We start from the raw sequence: 13,371 nt of genomic DNA, 5'->3' as shown, positions 1-13,371 counted from the left end.
CCCCACCCCATCACAAGAAACAGAATTTCCGGAGGATGAGGCCCAGAATATCAGGATTTTAAAAAGATTCCCAGGTGATTCTAATGTGCAGCCAAGGTTGAGAACCACTGCTATAGAGTCTTAATATATATTATAGACATGTTCATATGAACAAGCAGTAAAAATATTTATCCACTGGGTGAAATGAACAAGGATCGACTACACATGCCTACCTGTATGTATCTGTGAATGAACCAGGAGGCTTGTTTTCCATCATTCACCGATTCCACGGTCGTGTTAGCCATTCCCACGATATCACCCCCTGCAAACACCCACGGTTCACTGGTCTGCATCGTCTCAGGGTCGACGTCTGGGAGACCCCATCTGTTAAATTTGATAGGGCTCAAGGCTTCTTTTACTGGGAAAAAAAAGGTGAAAGACAACAGATAATGACTAATCTGTGCATCTTGTAATAATAATCTGAAAATTAGGAAAAATTATGATTTAATGATTGTTCTAGGGAGTCAAACAACTGTTTTTAATGAAGCATAAACATGGGAAGTTAATGACCTGGGTTAGGAACGCACTCAAAGTATTAACGTAACCAACCCTCAAGATATTTATCTTCCTCACAGAAGTTCAAGACCACAGAGTTGGGCGATGTTTCAGGTCTGGCATTTATGTCTAAGGAGTCTGAGTCAAGGAAGAAGGTTCTTTGTCCATAACGACCGTTTTCAGATTTGTTACTCATATGCTCCCAAACCTGTTCCTGTGTGTCACAGGTGTAAGTTATGCTGTGAATTTGGGTCAATGGCCAATTCCTTTCTCGCACAATAATCATATATAATAAAAGGCTAATATGCAAATTGTACCCTCCACTGGGAGTTCAACCAGGGGGCGGGGCCGGCCAGCCAACCGCCCGCAGTCCCTCCCCCAGGCTGGCCTTGCCTGATCAGCCCGATCGGGGTGGGCTGGCTGGACCCCACCCATGCACGAATTTGTGCACTGGGCCTCGAGTAACTTTTATAACCAAAACAGCACAAAATCTTCTACGCTGACACTCTTCCGCACTTAATGTGGAGCAGTTTAATGCACCGGAGAAGAGAGTTCCCTTTAGTCATCAATTTGTTTTGTTTATTTTGTAAACCTCAACAAAGGCGAACATGCCCCTTAAAGCAGCTTCCGATAGGCTGAAATACTGAGAGGTACTCTGTGTCCCAGTGCATTCAAGGAAGAGGGAGAGCTCCTTTAAGAAAAGTATCTGGAGGAAGCTTTGACTGGACCCATGGTCCTGAGAGCTGGAAGAGACAAAGTGGATCGAGACCATGAAGGAAGGTAGATGCACCGTATGTGATGAAGCAAACCACCACGGTTAGGAGAGAATGTTCTCTCCCGGTATTTGGGTCATGAATTTGAATGTGGCCTCTCAGGTCAGACTAAAGGAGCTATTCTTCACTCCAGTTCAAAAGAGAATACAGCCGGGCCAGTGTGGCTCAATGACTGAGCATTGACCTAGGAATCAGAAGGTCCCTGTTCAATTCCTGGTCAGGGCACATGCCTGGGTTGTGGGCTCCATCTCCAGTAGGGGGCGTGCAGGAGGCAGCTGATCAATGATTCTTTCTCATCACTGATGTTTCTATCTCCCTCTCCCTCTCCCTTCCTCTCTGAAATCAATAAAAATATATTTTTAAAAAAGAAATAGTGAATAAGAGGTCAAACAGCTGGTTATGAGGGTATTTAATGCATTGTAGCAAAGCTTATGTCAACGGAAATAGAAACCAATGGTTCCCATTTAATATCTAATATGTTGACTTATCAGGATCTTCAAAGGATCCTGGAAAAAGTAGGACTTCAACAACGTATAGGAACGCAAGCAACGCGACCAGCGGGGCGAAACGCTCCCTCTCCGTGCGCCAGGCAGCCAGTGCCGGGATGGCCCTTCATGGCAACTTGATCTTCAAATGGTGCAGGTCGGGGAGCATCACCTCCCTGCAGGCAGCGGCCTCTGTGGCAGTACACGCGCAGAGACAGGTGGGTCGCAGGGAGGGAGGGAGAATATGAGTTTATGAATTTGCTTATGAGCACTTTGTTGGAACTGATGTTATAAATCCAGATAACATCTTTCACGATTCCAATGGACTCTTTTGCAAGAGAACCATTATTTCTGTTATTTAACCACATTCTTTAAAGCTCCAGAGGGTTTAGCATCAAAATCAAATCAAGGGCTCAGTGAAAAGAAAAACACAACCCATGTGCACGCTCTTCACCGTCTGCCTGAGGGAGTCCCTCGGCGGCGCAGGCACTGCTCACAAAGAAGGCCTCCACCTTCCCGTCCAGGTAACCTCTCCTGCGGCGCTCACTCCCGGGGCTCACAGCGCTGGGACCCCTTTCCCAGGGGCACAACCCCCCCCACCCCCCAGAGCACGTCTCCTGCTCCGCCTTCATCCAGCGTGGAACGAGTGACAGCCGAAGAGGGTGGGAAGGTTTACTTAGCGCGCTGTTTCCTAGGCAGTGGCGGCTGGATAGTGACAGAAGGCTGTGTTCTTCTGTCTTGTTTATCCCCTAACGGGGTGGGAGGCCTTCCGGTTGGGACCAGGCATTGCCCCACAGGTCTCCGTGAGACCGCATCCCGCAGGGCCTGCAGCCCAGGCCCCGGAAGCTCGACAGCAGGACAGAAAGAGAACGCGAGAAAGAACCCAGGACCTGCTTATGTACAGGCTCTACTCTTCCGCACACGGAGAGAAGGGCGTTACATGTTAGGGTGCCTGGAATCCCATGCAGTCTTTCAAAAGAAGGAAAACATCCCTAATTTTAACCAAACATTGGAGATGTATGCTAATTTCCGGCTTTAATGACTACTATGCTCTAATGAGTTTATTTTTTTTTTAAGACACTCTGAGGTAGCTTGCAAACAAGAAGTGGTTTTGAAATAGGGACTTTTAGTCAATTTAATGTTATGCATGAAATGATTCTCTCCGCCCCCCCCACCCCCCCACAGACTTAATTGTATTGTGACACGCAAGTTCTTCAATAAGCCACACTTAAACCGCAGCAGCTGGCCCTCAGGGACCCGTCACCAGGAGACGCAGATTGCCAAGGTCAATTAGACGGATGGGGCTGCGCTGTCGTATCGGCAGACAAGCAACCCACAAGCATATGACAAGTCTATTTCTCAGTATTCATAAAAGGATGTCAAGGATGTGATATTTCGGTGCATAAATGTAAATTAATCCTCCATAAACAACACAACGGGAATCACAATGAAGAAGGATGGCTCCTCTTCTATGCTGAGTTTGAGATGTTACAGCACGAGGGGAGAGGCAGAGAAAAACTCAACATTGACCACACAAAGGCTTCTTGAAAACGTAGCTGGACCCATCTCTGTGCCTGTGGTTTCATTTTGCAGAACCCATTCGCCACGGGGACCAGAGCGCAGAGACAACACAAGCGAGCCGAGACGACAGTCCCTGGCAAATCAACGCCGAGAGCAGAATCTCGGCAAGAGCAAAGCATCTCTAATGACAGGGCCGGGGGTGCGAGGGCCCCTGCAGGAGCCCGGGGTAAGGAAGGGCCAGGGCCAGAGGGTGCCTTCAACAACTCAGAGCCATCACCTGCGAGGGCTTGGGTTCTGCCTTCGCAGCGCCGCCTGCATCGGAGTCTTTGAAGCAACGTGCTGGCCACTCAGTTACCACAGGCCCTCTGAGGAGCCCTCATTGTCTCTCACAGCCCCTCCAAGTCAGAAAAGCCAACCCTGATTCTGCGCCTGCCCTCCTCCGGCCTTACATATCATCTCAGACTCCCCTTAGAATACTGCGTTTCCCTCGTCTCCTCTCCTTTGGAAAAATGGTTTTCTTTTCTCACTGCCTACTACCATCTCTCTTTACCTAATTTCTTAGAATAACTTACACTGACTGTTGACTGTTTTCACCACCCAATGATCCCTTCCAGTCCGCCCCTCGAGGGAAGATATGGTCTCCATAGCCAGCGAGTTCTGGGACCTTGGGCCTCCTCCCTCTGCCTTTTCTGTAGCGTCCAATGGTGGAATTCCATTAATTTGATCTCCTTTTTTGATCGGCAGGATGTCCCTCTATCCGGGCTCTCCCTAGCTCTAACCCAGAGGTTCTTTGGCGGTCGAACGACCCTTTCACAGGGGTCGCCTAAGACCATCCTGCATATCAGATATTTACATTACGATTCATAACAGTAGAAACATTAGTTATGAAGTAGCAACGAAAATAATTTTATGGTTGGGTCACAACATGAGGAACTGTATTTAAAGGGCCAGAAGGTTGAGAACCACTGCCTATCTTTCTTGGGCTCCAATTCACCCAAAGGAAACTCTCTGAGTGACTTCTCCGTCTCAGGGGCATCACCGTCGCCTAGTGGAGAATGTGAAGGATGTGAGCGCGCTATGGACCCCTCGCACCGAGGCAGAAGGCGGGCATGAGCTCACTGAGACCACAGAACAGCTTTCACGGAGCTGTCATCACCCTGGGAACAGCCAAAGGGTGGCAGTGTTGGTATCCGAATCCAGTTATTTCTGACTCCAAAGTCCTCGTTGCCACTGACCCTTGGTACGGGGGCCACAGACAGCGAGGCATGTGCCCTGAACCGTTTCTTGAAGCCTCACTACTGGGGCCCTAGGAGAAAGCAACAGGCGTTCGAGGGGCAGCAAAGGATCTGGTCTGGGCCAGGCTTCTGGATACAGCCTTTAGGCCATCTCATCCCCCGGGACCTTTTCGCGTCCCTTTATGTTAAATTAACACAACCATCTCCATTAAGCAAGCAGCCGTGTAACTTCTCCTCGAGTCCCGGGACATCTGAGCCAGCGCCTTTCCCGGCGCCCAGCCCTATAACTGGGACACAGGAGGGGCTCCGTGCGTAGTTTTTGGTTGAAAAAAGTAATATGGAAAATGTAATGGCTGTTGTCCCGTTAGTTAGCATTCATATTTAATTTTGCATAACCTATGATCAACTTATTAATTTTCCTGTAAGTCTTATTTCCACAATTAGGGAGACATTGTGGAGAATAAACGCAAATATTGTCCTTTAAAGCTTCTAAAATAAAACATCTCCAGTGGCAAATCCACTGCCTACAGAAGAAGAGCCCTCGGTTAATCTCTCTTGCTTGGCTTAACTATTGGATGCCCCCACGACTATGGGTAAATAACGTGCAGTTTGAATAAGCTGGTAGGATCCGGGCAGCGAGAAAACACAGATTTCATTTTCCTTCCCTGGATGCTCAGGGCTGGCGGGGGCCCCGAGTCCAACACGAAAGATGGACAATCGCCCACGGCAACTCCTTCCGTCTCCCTTGCATTCCCCGGGAGCCTCCTTCTCATTCCCTCAACTGACCAACGGATCAATTCAGAATTAAAATGGCCCAAGCACTTCACCTTGCTTTGCTTATTTCTCTGCAGTAATCCCATCTATTTAAACCTCGAAACTCCTTGAAGATCCGATTTCATTTTATCCGGGAGCCGTCTCCTCCAGGAGGGCGCTGTCCTTGAAGGAAATGCGTGGGGATTGTTTTCAGATTCTCGGCTGGGTCCCCAAACGCCGCACTTTGATTTGCTTATTTATATTCAATGATACCATCTACTTCAGACCACACTCTCCTGGAAGGAAGAGATCATCCCTTAATCTGATTTGGACCCTGATCATCATAATTCTATGCACATTTGGGTGCTTAATACTTCTTGGTAATTGGGAGGCAGGGAAAAAGAAAGCAGAAAGGCTCCCGGGGTGTCTTATACATGCTCCTCAGTGAGAGAACTTTCCAGAATGCCGAATGAGATCGTGAAGTGATACAAATAATGACAGAAAGGGGTTAAGAAAAATGTTTACTCTAAGATTCCCCAATTGGCTGCATTTGAAGCCTAAGTAAAAACAGTAGTAAATTATACAGCGTGCACAAACAATATTATTAAAATATAAGTGAATACTGAAAAATATTTTAATTAACAAAATAAATCAAATGGAAAAGATTCCCTAAATAGAGCTTTAAAAGCGAGTCCGCGTGAGTCTGACTGCCATGACTAATTATGTATCCGTGGAATGTGTGTTCAATTTGGGCTTATTTAAATAGCAGAATGCTCATTAGCTGCAGTATATCTGTGAAGCTTCAGTAAACAGTTTAATGGTTTTTATGTTTAACCAATTTCATAAGTTCCTGTAATTTTAGCTTTAGCAGCTCATTAATGTTATTTTCTGATATCCATCTTACGGCTTTTTCCTTTCCCTTGTCGATCGGCTGGAGGCATCCTTCCGTGCAGGCTTCAGACATGCAGCCGCGTTTCTTTTCAACAGGTTTTGTGCATAAGTAAGTGCACACATCAAGACCACGGCTTCTGCCCGGCCGGCGTGGCTCCGTGGCTGAGCATCAACCGATGAACCAGGAGGTCACGGTTCAATTCCCGGCCAGGACACAGGCCCGGGTGGCAGGCCCGATTCCCATTAGGGGGCGTGCAAAAGGCTGCCCATCCATGATCCTCTCTCATTGTGGATGTTCCTATCTCTCTCTCTCCCTCTCCCTTCCTCTCTGACATCGATAAAAACATATCATTGAGAAGAAAAAAACCACACACACACAATTTGAAGAGCTCCTTCATGGTGGGTGGGAAGAGATCAACCAAAGACATGTCTGCATGGATGCGTAACCCGTGGGCACAGACAACAGGGTGCTGAAGGCCGGGGGCGGGGCTAGGAGGGGTCAATGGGGAAGTAGGGGCATCTGTAATACTTTCCACAATAAAGACGCATTTTAAACAGCAGCAGACGTATGGCGAGCACAGGGAGGAGGCTGGCCCCGGAGAGCACGAGACCCCATGAAGCTGGGGGGGGGCCTCCATGGGTGTCAGCGAGCCAGGGTGCCCAGCACATTGCCTGGGCACATGCGTGACATTGGCGTTGGGTAGCTTCCATATGTCGGGGATAGATGTCACATAGGATTCAATGTAATTTCTCAACTTACACAGTTATAACACGCATCTACGGAGGTCAGTGTTGAATGCAACCAAAGACCACCTTAGGCAGGCACAGGGTTCATTTATCTTGTGCTTGGAGCCAAGAACACAAATGCAAACAATTAACAAAAAGCATGTGCCACACACATAAAAACCCTCATTCCCCAGGACGTCAGCCTACAACCCACACCCACCTGTAGCGTCCTCCCAGGCTCTGCCTCGCTGTGACATCGCAGGAACAACAGGTTCCGGCTACACCGTCCGCTAACTCACATCTGAGAGAGACAGGTGGTGGGCCGTGGGCAGCAAAGCCCAGGACACCCACGCCGCCCCCTCCAGGCTGAGCAACGTCGGCTCTGCCTTCTGACTTCTCTTCTCTGAGACAAGGATGCGACTTCTTTTTCCATTCTCTACCCTCTTCCCCAGCCACTCCTAGAACATGCCGCTGCTCTGCTGCTTGTATGTCATCTTTGATTTGATGGGAAAACGACGGTTCTACCCGCCGTCTCCCCGCAAGAACGCACATGCTATCAACCGCCGGTGAGACCTGAAAAGCAAAGATAAGGGAGGCTCGGCGCAGAGCTATCCGCTGGGGGAAACACACCTGTGCCCGTGCAGCCAACGGAGGGAGGAAAATTAATTACAGAAACAGCACGCTGTGCTCGGGGGACGTCCCAGGGACTTGCAAGTGATGTGCTGTTGATGCCAACTCACTTTCTTTTCTTTTTTAAAAAAAATATTTGTATTGATTTCAGAGAGGAAGGGAGAGAGAGCTAGACACATCAATGATGAGAGAGAATCACTGATGGGCTGCCTCCTGCACACCTCCTACTGGGGATCGAGCCCGCAACCCGGGCCTGTGCTCTTGATGGGAATCGAACCCCGGGCCCTTCAGTTCCCAGGCCAACGCTCTATCCACTGAGCCACACCAGCTAGGCCCCAACTCACTTTCAACACTGTTACCAGTAGGACCTCCCTCCTCATCGTCTCCCCGCTTTCCAAGTAACTTCAAAGAGCAGCTCTGTGAAGAGACCCTTCTTGTGGGTGGTGATTCTGCAGAAGTGCGGGGACGCGGGCTCACCGCACGCCGCGCAGGGAATGTTGTGACAGGAAGGCGACACGTCTTTCAGCCGGAAACAAGAATCCGATCTTTGGGACAGTCTTGAAGAACACATGGACAGTCTTCCTACTGGCTTCCTGAGGACGGTGCTTGCCCCACACGTAGTGAGAAGCGAGGCAACGTACAGAAAGGGCTGGAAAGGGTTCATTCTCAACGTGGGGCGGCCGATACACGGGATTCACGCATGTGTTACTCCTCAGGCGTCATAACATGGGACAGGAGCCCGCGGGGCCACAGAGCCACCGGCCACCCCGTCCGGGATGCGTGTTCTCCGCAAGGCACCGCCAGAGGAGCAGCAGGAGCCAGGGTGACTTCTCCTCCCGCACGCCGTGGGGGCGGGGTCCTGAGTGTCCAGAAGAAAGGCCCCTTTTCTCATACTTGTAGGAAGTTATTTAAAACCTCAGGGGATAATGGCTTTCACTCATCGACTGAATGGACAGCCACTGTTGGAGGCGCGAGGCCGCGGCAGCGGAAAGACAGAGAAGCGACAGGGAACGGTTCCCAGTGTCTGCTTCCGATCCTCCCGTGTCTCCTGAGTTCTAGCCCCCGGTTCGGCTGTTGAATGGACCGGCCAATCCCAGTGCAGGGCATCGCCCCCTCCCTCCCCCCTGGCCCCTGCTGCCTCGGTGAGTTCCACCTGCACAGGGACATCTACCCAGACCCCGCCCCAGACACTCCGTCCGCCTCTGATCACACCGAGGACCCAGTCCCGAGTCTCCTATGGACGAAGTGTGTCTTCGTTCTGAATGTTCTTCCGTAGTTTTCCCTCCTCTGCCGGAATCTCACCCTTCACCAGGAGCCGCTTAACCCTTTGTACGCCGTAAGCGTCTATAGACTCAATTAAATTCAAAATATTGTGGCTGTGGGGATGGTTTCCGTTTTGGACGCGTGGCAGTGACCAAGTGACAAAACCAGTCTTTTCACGGGTTTCATGGATGCCATTTCCGTCTTACCCAGGCATCTTTTCCAGCACACGCAGAGCAACATGCTGGGTCCACGCCCGGGTCTCCCTCCAGGGGGCAGCACTGGTGTCTCACTCACGCTGGCTCTCCGCATCCTACTCACCTTCCCTCAAAGAGCAGAGATGAGTGCCCGGCCGGCAGTGGCTGAGCATCACCCTGTGAACCAGGGGGTTTGATTCCCGGTCAGGACACAGGCCTGGATTGCGGGCTCGATCCCCAGTAGGGGGCGTGCAGGAGGCAGCTGATCCATGATTCTCTCTCATCATCGATGTTTCTCTCTCCCCCTCTCCTTTCCTCTCTGAGACCAATAAAAAGTTTTAAAAAAGAGAAAGGAGCAGAACTGAGCAAGGCCAGTGTGCGACTCTGGAAGGAGAGACCAGTGTACACAACACACCCTTCTCCTGCCCGTGGCCGGGGAGCTGCCCACCTGAGCACAGGCTGGTCACACCTGTGAGTGGTGGAGTGGTTCCACCTGGGTCAGCACTGCAAGCCGCACCTGCCTCTGAGGCGAACCACCTCGGAGGTGCTGCCTGGTTTCTGATCTCCGATGATTGGAAGACCCTTTCGAAAGGCTCGACACCCAAGCAGAGAAGGAAAACCCACCGCCCACCACAGAGGTCTCATGAACACGGAAAACCTCTCCCATAGTCCAACCTCCCCACTGTCCCCTGGACACGTAGTGGGCGTAACGCAAACCCCCAGCTTAGCACGCAGGTCTCTGGAGCCCACACACAGGTGCGGCCGCATCTCCTGCCCCCCATCCCTACACACATTCCGCCCGGTCTGACCTCCCAGCATCTGATCCAGCCGCACAGAACTCCTCACCTCTGTCTGCTCGCACAGGGCCGTGTGTCAGCTCAGACTTTTGGGCGTGACATTCCTGCTAGGAGAGAAACTCCTACTCCATCTGTGAAACCCAGCCCAGACGTGCCCTCTGATTAGCACACCCTGTGCCCACGGGTGTATTTCCACACCTGCTTCTCCCATGAGCCTCTGAGGCCCTGATAGGCACAGACTCTCATGCTCCCTCGTCTGTCTCCCCGTGCCTGTCCCATCACCTCACCGGACACTATGAAACGCCCACTGCACGGTGCAGAGGGAGACAATGAACAGCGGAAATCCCAACTGAAAAGGCCCATTTCAGCAGTGAGATGGAAAGCGCAGCTCTTCATTTACAAAGAGGAGAGCATGCATGAATTAAGGAGGCTGTTGACAACTTTCTAAAGACAGGCTTTTTTTTTCCTAATAGAGCTTTTAAAGTGACTGCAAAATGCCTGCTGAATCTAACAGTGTGTGCTGAGCAAGTTGCATAATTTCCCTGCTGCTCCCGCCTCCACCCCCTCTCCACCTGGCTACCCCGCCTCCTCCGAGCTCAGTGCCCACCTGCTTCCTCCAAGGCCTCCCTGGACGCCCCGATGGTGCTGGGCGCTTCCCCGGCATCTAACTGCCCCCGGCACCATCTACTGAAACGGGCGTCTCCCGTCCATCCATTCCTGGAGGCCAGGCTCGCATCTGCCTCTTCGCCGCCTCATCCTCAGAAGCCAGCTCCGTGCCTGGGGTAGCAGGACCTCGGAGGTTAGTGAGCGCATAGCCCTGTGCAGTGAGGGGCCTGGCCTCTGTCAGCGGTGGGCTTGGGGAAGGAACCGGTCAGGGAGGAGGCAAGAACACGGGGGAGATAAATGACTGACAGGCGAGCCGGCGAGAGACTTGCCGGCTGAACCCGACTCAGCTTTCGCTCTGGTTTGGGTGATGTGCAAGTAGGAAGCAGCGGCCGAGTTTCTGGAGAACAGAATGCAATGCGCTCGTTGCTCTCGCTCTTCTCCCTGAACCCAGTTAATGAATAAACAAGCCACGCTGTGACGGTGCCTACGTGCCACGGAGACATCCAGACGAGAAGTGACAGCCCAGGCCCTCGTCCAGCTACTTGAAAACATCCATCTTGATGGCATTAAGCATCTGGAAGTTTCCAGATACCGAGATGCGTGATGTCTTGCAGATCCGCTACCCCGAGGCCTGTTCGCGCGTCTCCCTTATCTGTTTCTCACGTTTGCATGCAAGTGTCTCTTCCGCCTCAGACACTAGAGTCTTGCAGCGAGAGCAGGAAGTCACACACAGAGCTAGGGTGTTTTTGGTTGTTGTTATTTTTTTTAAATAACTTTTATTCAGATTTTTGGTATCTCTTTATTGATTTCAGAGAGGAAGGGAAAGGGAGAGAGAGAGAAACATCCATGATGAGAGAGAACCAGTGATTGGCTGCCTTTTGCACACCACGAGTGGGGGGATCGAGCCTGCACCCAGGCATGTGCCCTTGACTGGAATCGAACCTGGGACCATTCCGCAGGCCGATGCTCTATCCACTGAGCCAAACCGGCGAGGGCGGTTATTGTTCTTAATGAATCTCTGATGGAGAGAAACGCTTTTCTTTTATGATCCTTTCCGTAAATAAGAGTTAACCGTCATTTCCACAGTGTGTGTCAGAAGGTGAAGGATCCGCAAAGGGCGGGAGCTTCCATGGTCCGCGGCCACAGACACACTGCGTGTGGGAAACATGGCACGGAAGGTCTCTCCCGGCGGCTCCCCTTCGGCTGGAACGCTACAACAGCGCCTCCTCCCTAGTCCCCACGTGAGAGCCTTTCTCCTCCCTCCGCGGTCGGTGTGTCCATCCAGAGGAAAGAGCCAAGTTCAAACTTCCTAACCGGATGCTTCTAGTGGTGGCTGGACAGGGGGACAGTGCTCCCCATAGATTCTGTTTCTGCCCATTAGACCCCCTTTGATCGGAATCACTGAAGACTGGCTCTTACAACAGCTCTGTCGCACTTCCTTACTCTAGGTCTAACTGAAGAGAAAGCCATTCCTTCTTTTCTTTTATTACTTTGTTTTTTACTATTGATTTTAGAGAGAAAGGGAGAGGGAGAGGGAGAGAGAGAGAAGCATCAATGATGAGAGAGAATCATGGATCGGCTGCCTCCTGCACGCCCCACACTGGGGATGGAGCCTATAACCCGGGCCTGTGCCCTGACTGGGAATCGAACTGTGACCTCCTGGTTCAGGGGTAGACGGTCAACCACTGAACCACGCCGGCTGGGTGAGAAAGCCATTCTTACAGAACAAATAAGGCAAACATTTGAACAAAATAAAGTACGTATTTTGATTATCGGCTTAAATGGAAGATGAATGTTCTTTTCCAATCCCCCCTCTAAAAATAATCCTGTATAATAAGCATTAAATGCTATTTCTAAGCCTCTTAAATCAAGATTTCTTGCATTCCCTACCAGAAGAAGGAAATAAATGTTCGAGTAAAAAAATAAACAAACAACCACAAACCCCGGAAAGAAGCCGGGAGCCACGGTGGCGCCATAAGAACAGACCACGGCCCAGCCAGCGTCCGCTCCGCCTCTGTACCTTGAGGGTCGCTCAGGACGGAGCCGAAGGCGCTGATGACCACGTCGGCTCTCAGCTGCACCCGCTGCTCCTCGTCCTCCCGCCAGGCCCCGGCCTCGTCCTGCTCCGTCCGCACGAACTGCATGCCCACGATCTTCCCGCCTTTGACCAGGACCTTCCGCGGGGACAGGAAGGGCAAGAATTCACACTTCTCTTCCTTCGCCAGCTCCATCTAAAGGAAGCAGAACAGAGGGAAAGCCGTGAGCATGCTCTTCTCCAGGGCACACTGGATCTGTCCCTCACATGGTGCCGCCCAGCGCGGGTGCCGTTCAAATCCACATGAGCCCTGACCCGTTTGGCTCAGTGGACAGAGCGTCGGCCTATGGACTGAAGGGTCGATTCTAGTCAAGGGCACGTACCTTGGCTGCAAGCTGGATCCCTGGCCCTGTTTGGGGCATATGCAGGAGGCAACCAATCGATGTGTCTCTCTCTCATTGATGTTTCTCTCTCTGTCTCTCCCTCTCCCTTCCACTCTCTCTAAGAATCAGTGGAAAAATAACCTCCACTGATTAACAACAGTGAGGATTAACAACAGCAACGAATGAAGAATGAATGAATGAATGAAGCAACGTGAAGTTTTTTCCTATCGCCAAAGCTGAGACTCAGTTATCTGCTATTTCCATTTCCCAGCTCACTGCCTGGGAGGGCCCTGAACGGGAGCTGCCCTGTGGGGCTTAGAGCTCATGGCGCTGCCAGGTGTTTCTCGAGCTGGAGGCCCTGTGTGCCTGCCCTACGGGGTGTGTGCGTGTGAGGCTCCCGACTACAGCAGCCTGGTCTCCACGCTCTCACGCCTGCAGGCTGCATCCTCTCTTCAATCCTGCTGACGATCACCCCGGTGCACACACATAAGCCGGAGAAAAAATTAACCCCCCAGGTGGGCCCTCTGTGCCGAGGACACAGGACC

General features: G+C 51.4%; 1 protein-coding gene across 1 annotated transcript in view; it reads right to left on the bottom strand.

The window, feature by feature from the left end:
- The window catches only part of LOC102434586 (dihydropyrimidine dehydrogenase [NADP(+)]), a gene marked incomplete at its 5' end in the record, with an annotated part of 162,046 nt that extends 149,407 nt beyond the window's left edge, over positions 1–12,639 (bottom strand). The window contains 2 exons of the mRNA XM_006105955.3: positions 213–397; positions 12,429–12,639. Coding sequence (XP_006106017.1) covers positions 213–397; positions 12,429–12,639 — 396 coding nt within the window. The remainder of the gene's footprint in view (positions 1–212; positions 398–12,428) is intronic.
- Positions 12,640–13,371: the final 732 nt, after the last annotated feature.

Source organism: Myotis lucifugus, unplaced genomic scaffold (assembly GCF_000147115.1).
Source record: "Myotis lucifugus unplaced genomic scaffold, Myoluc2.0 scaffold_739, whole genome shotgun sequence".
Lineage (NCBI taxonomy): Eukaryota > Metazoa > Chordata > Mammalia > Chiroptera > Vespertilionidae > Myotis > Myotis lucifugus.
The sequence above is the reverse complement of the archived record's forward strand: the minus strand, read 5'-3'. Positions and strand labels throughout refer to the sequence as shown.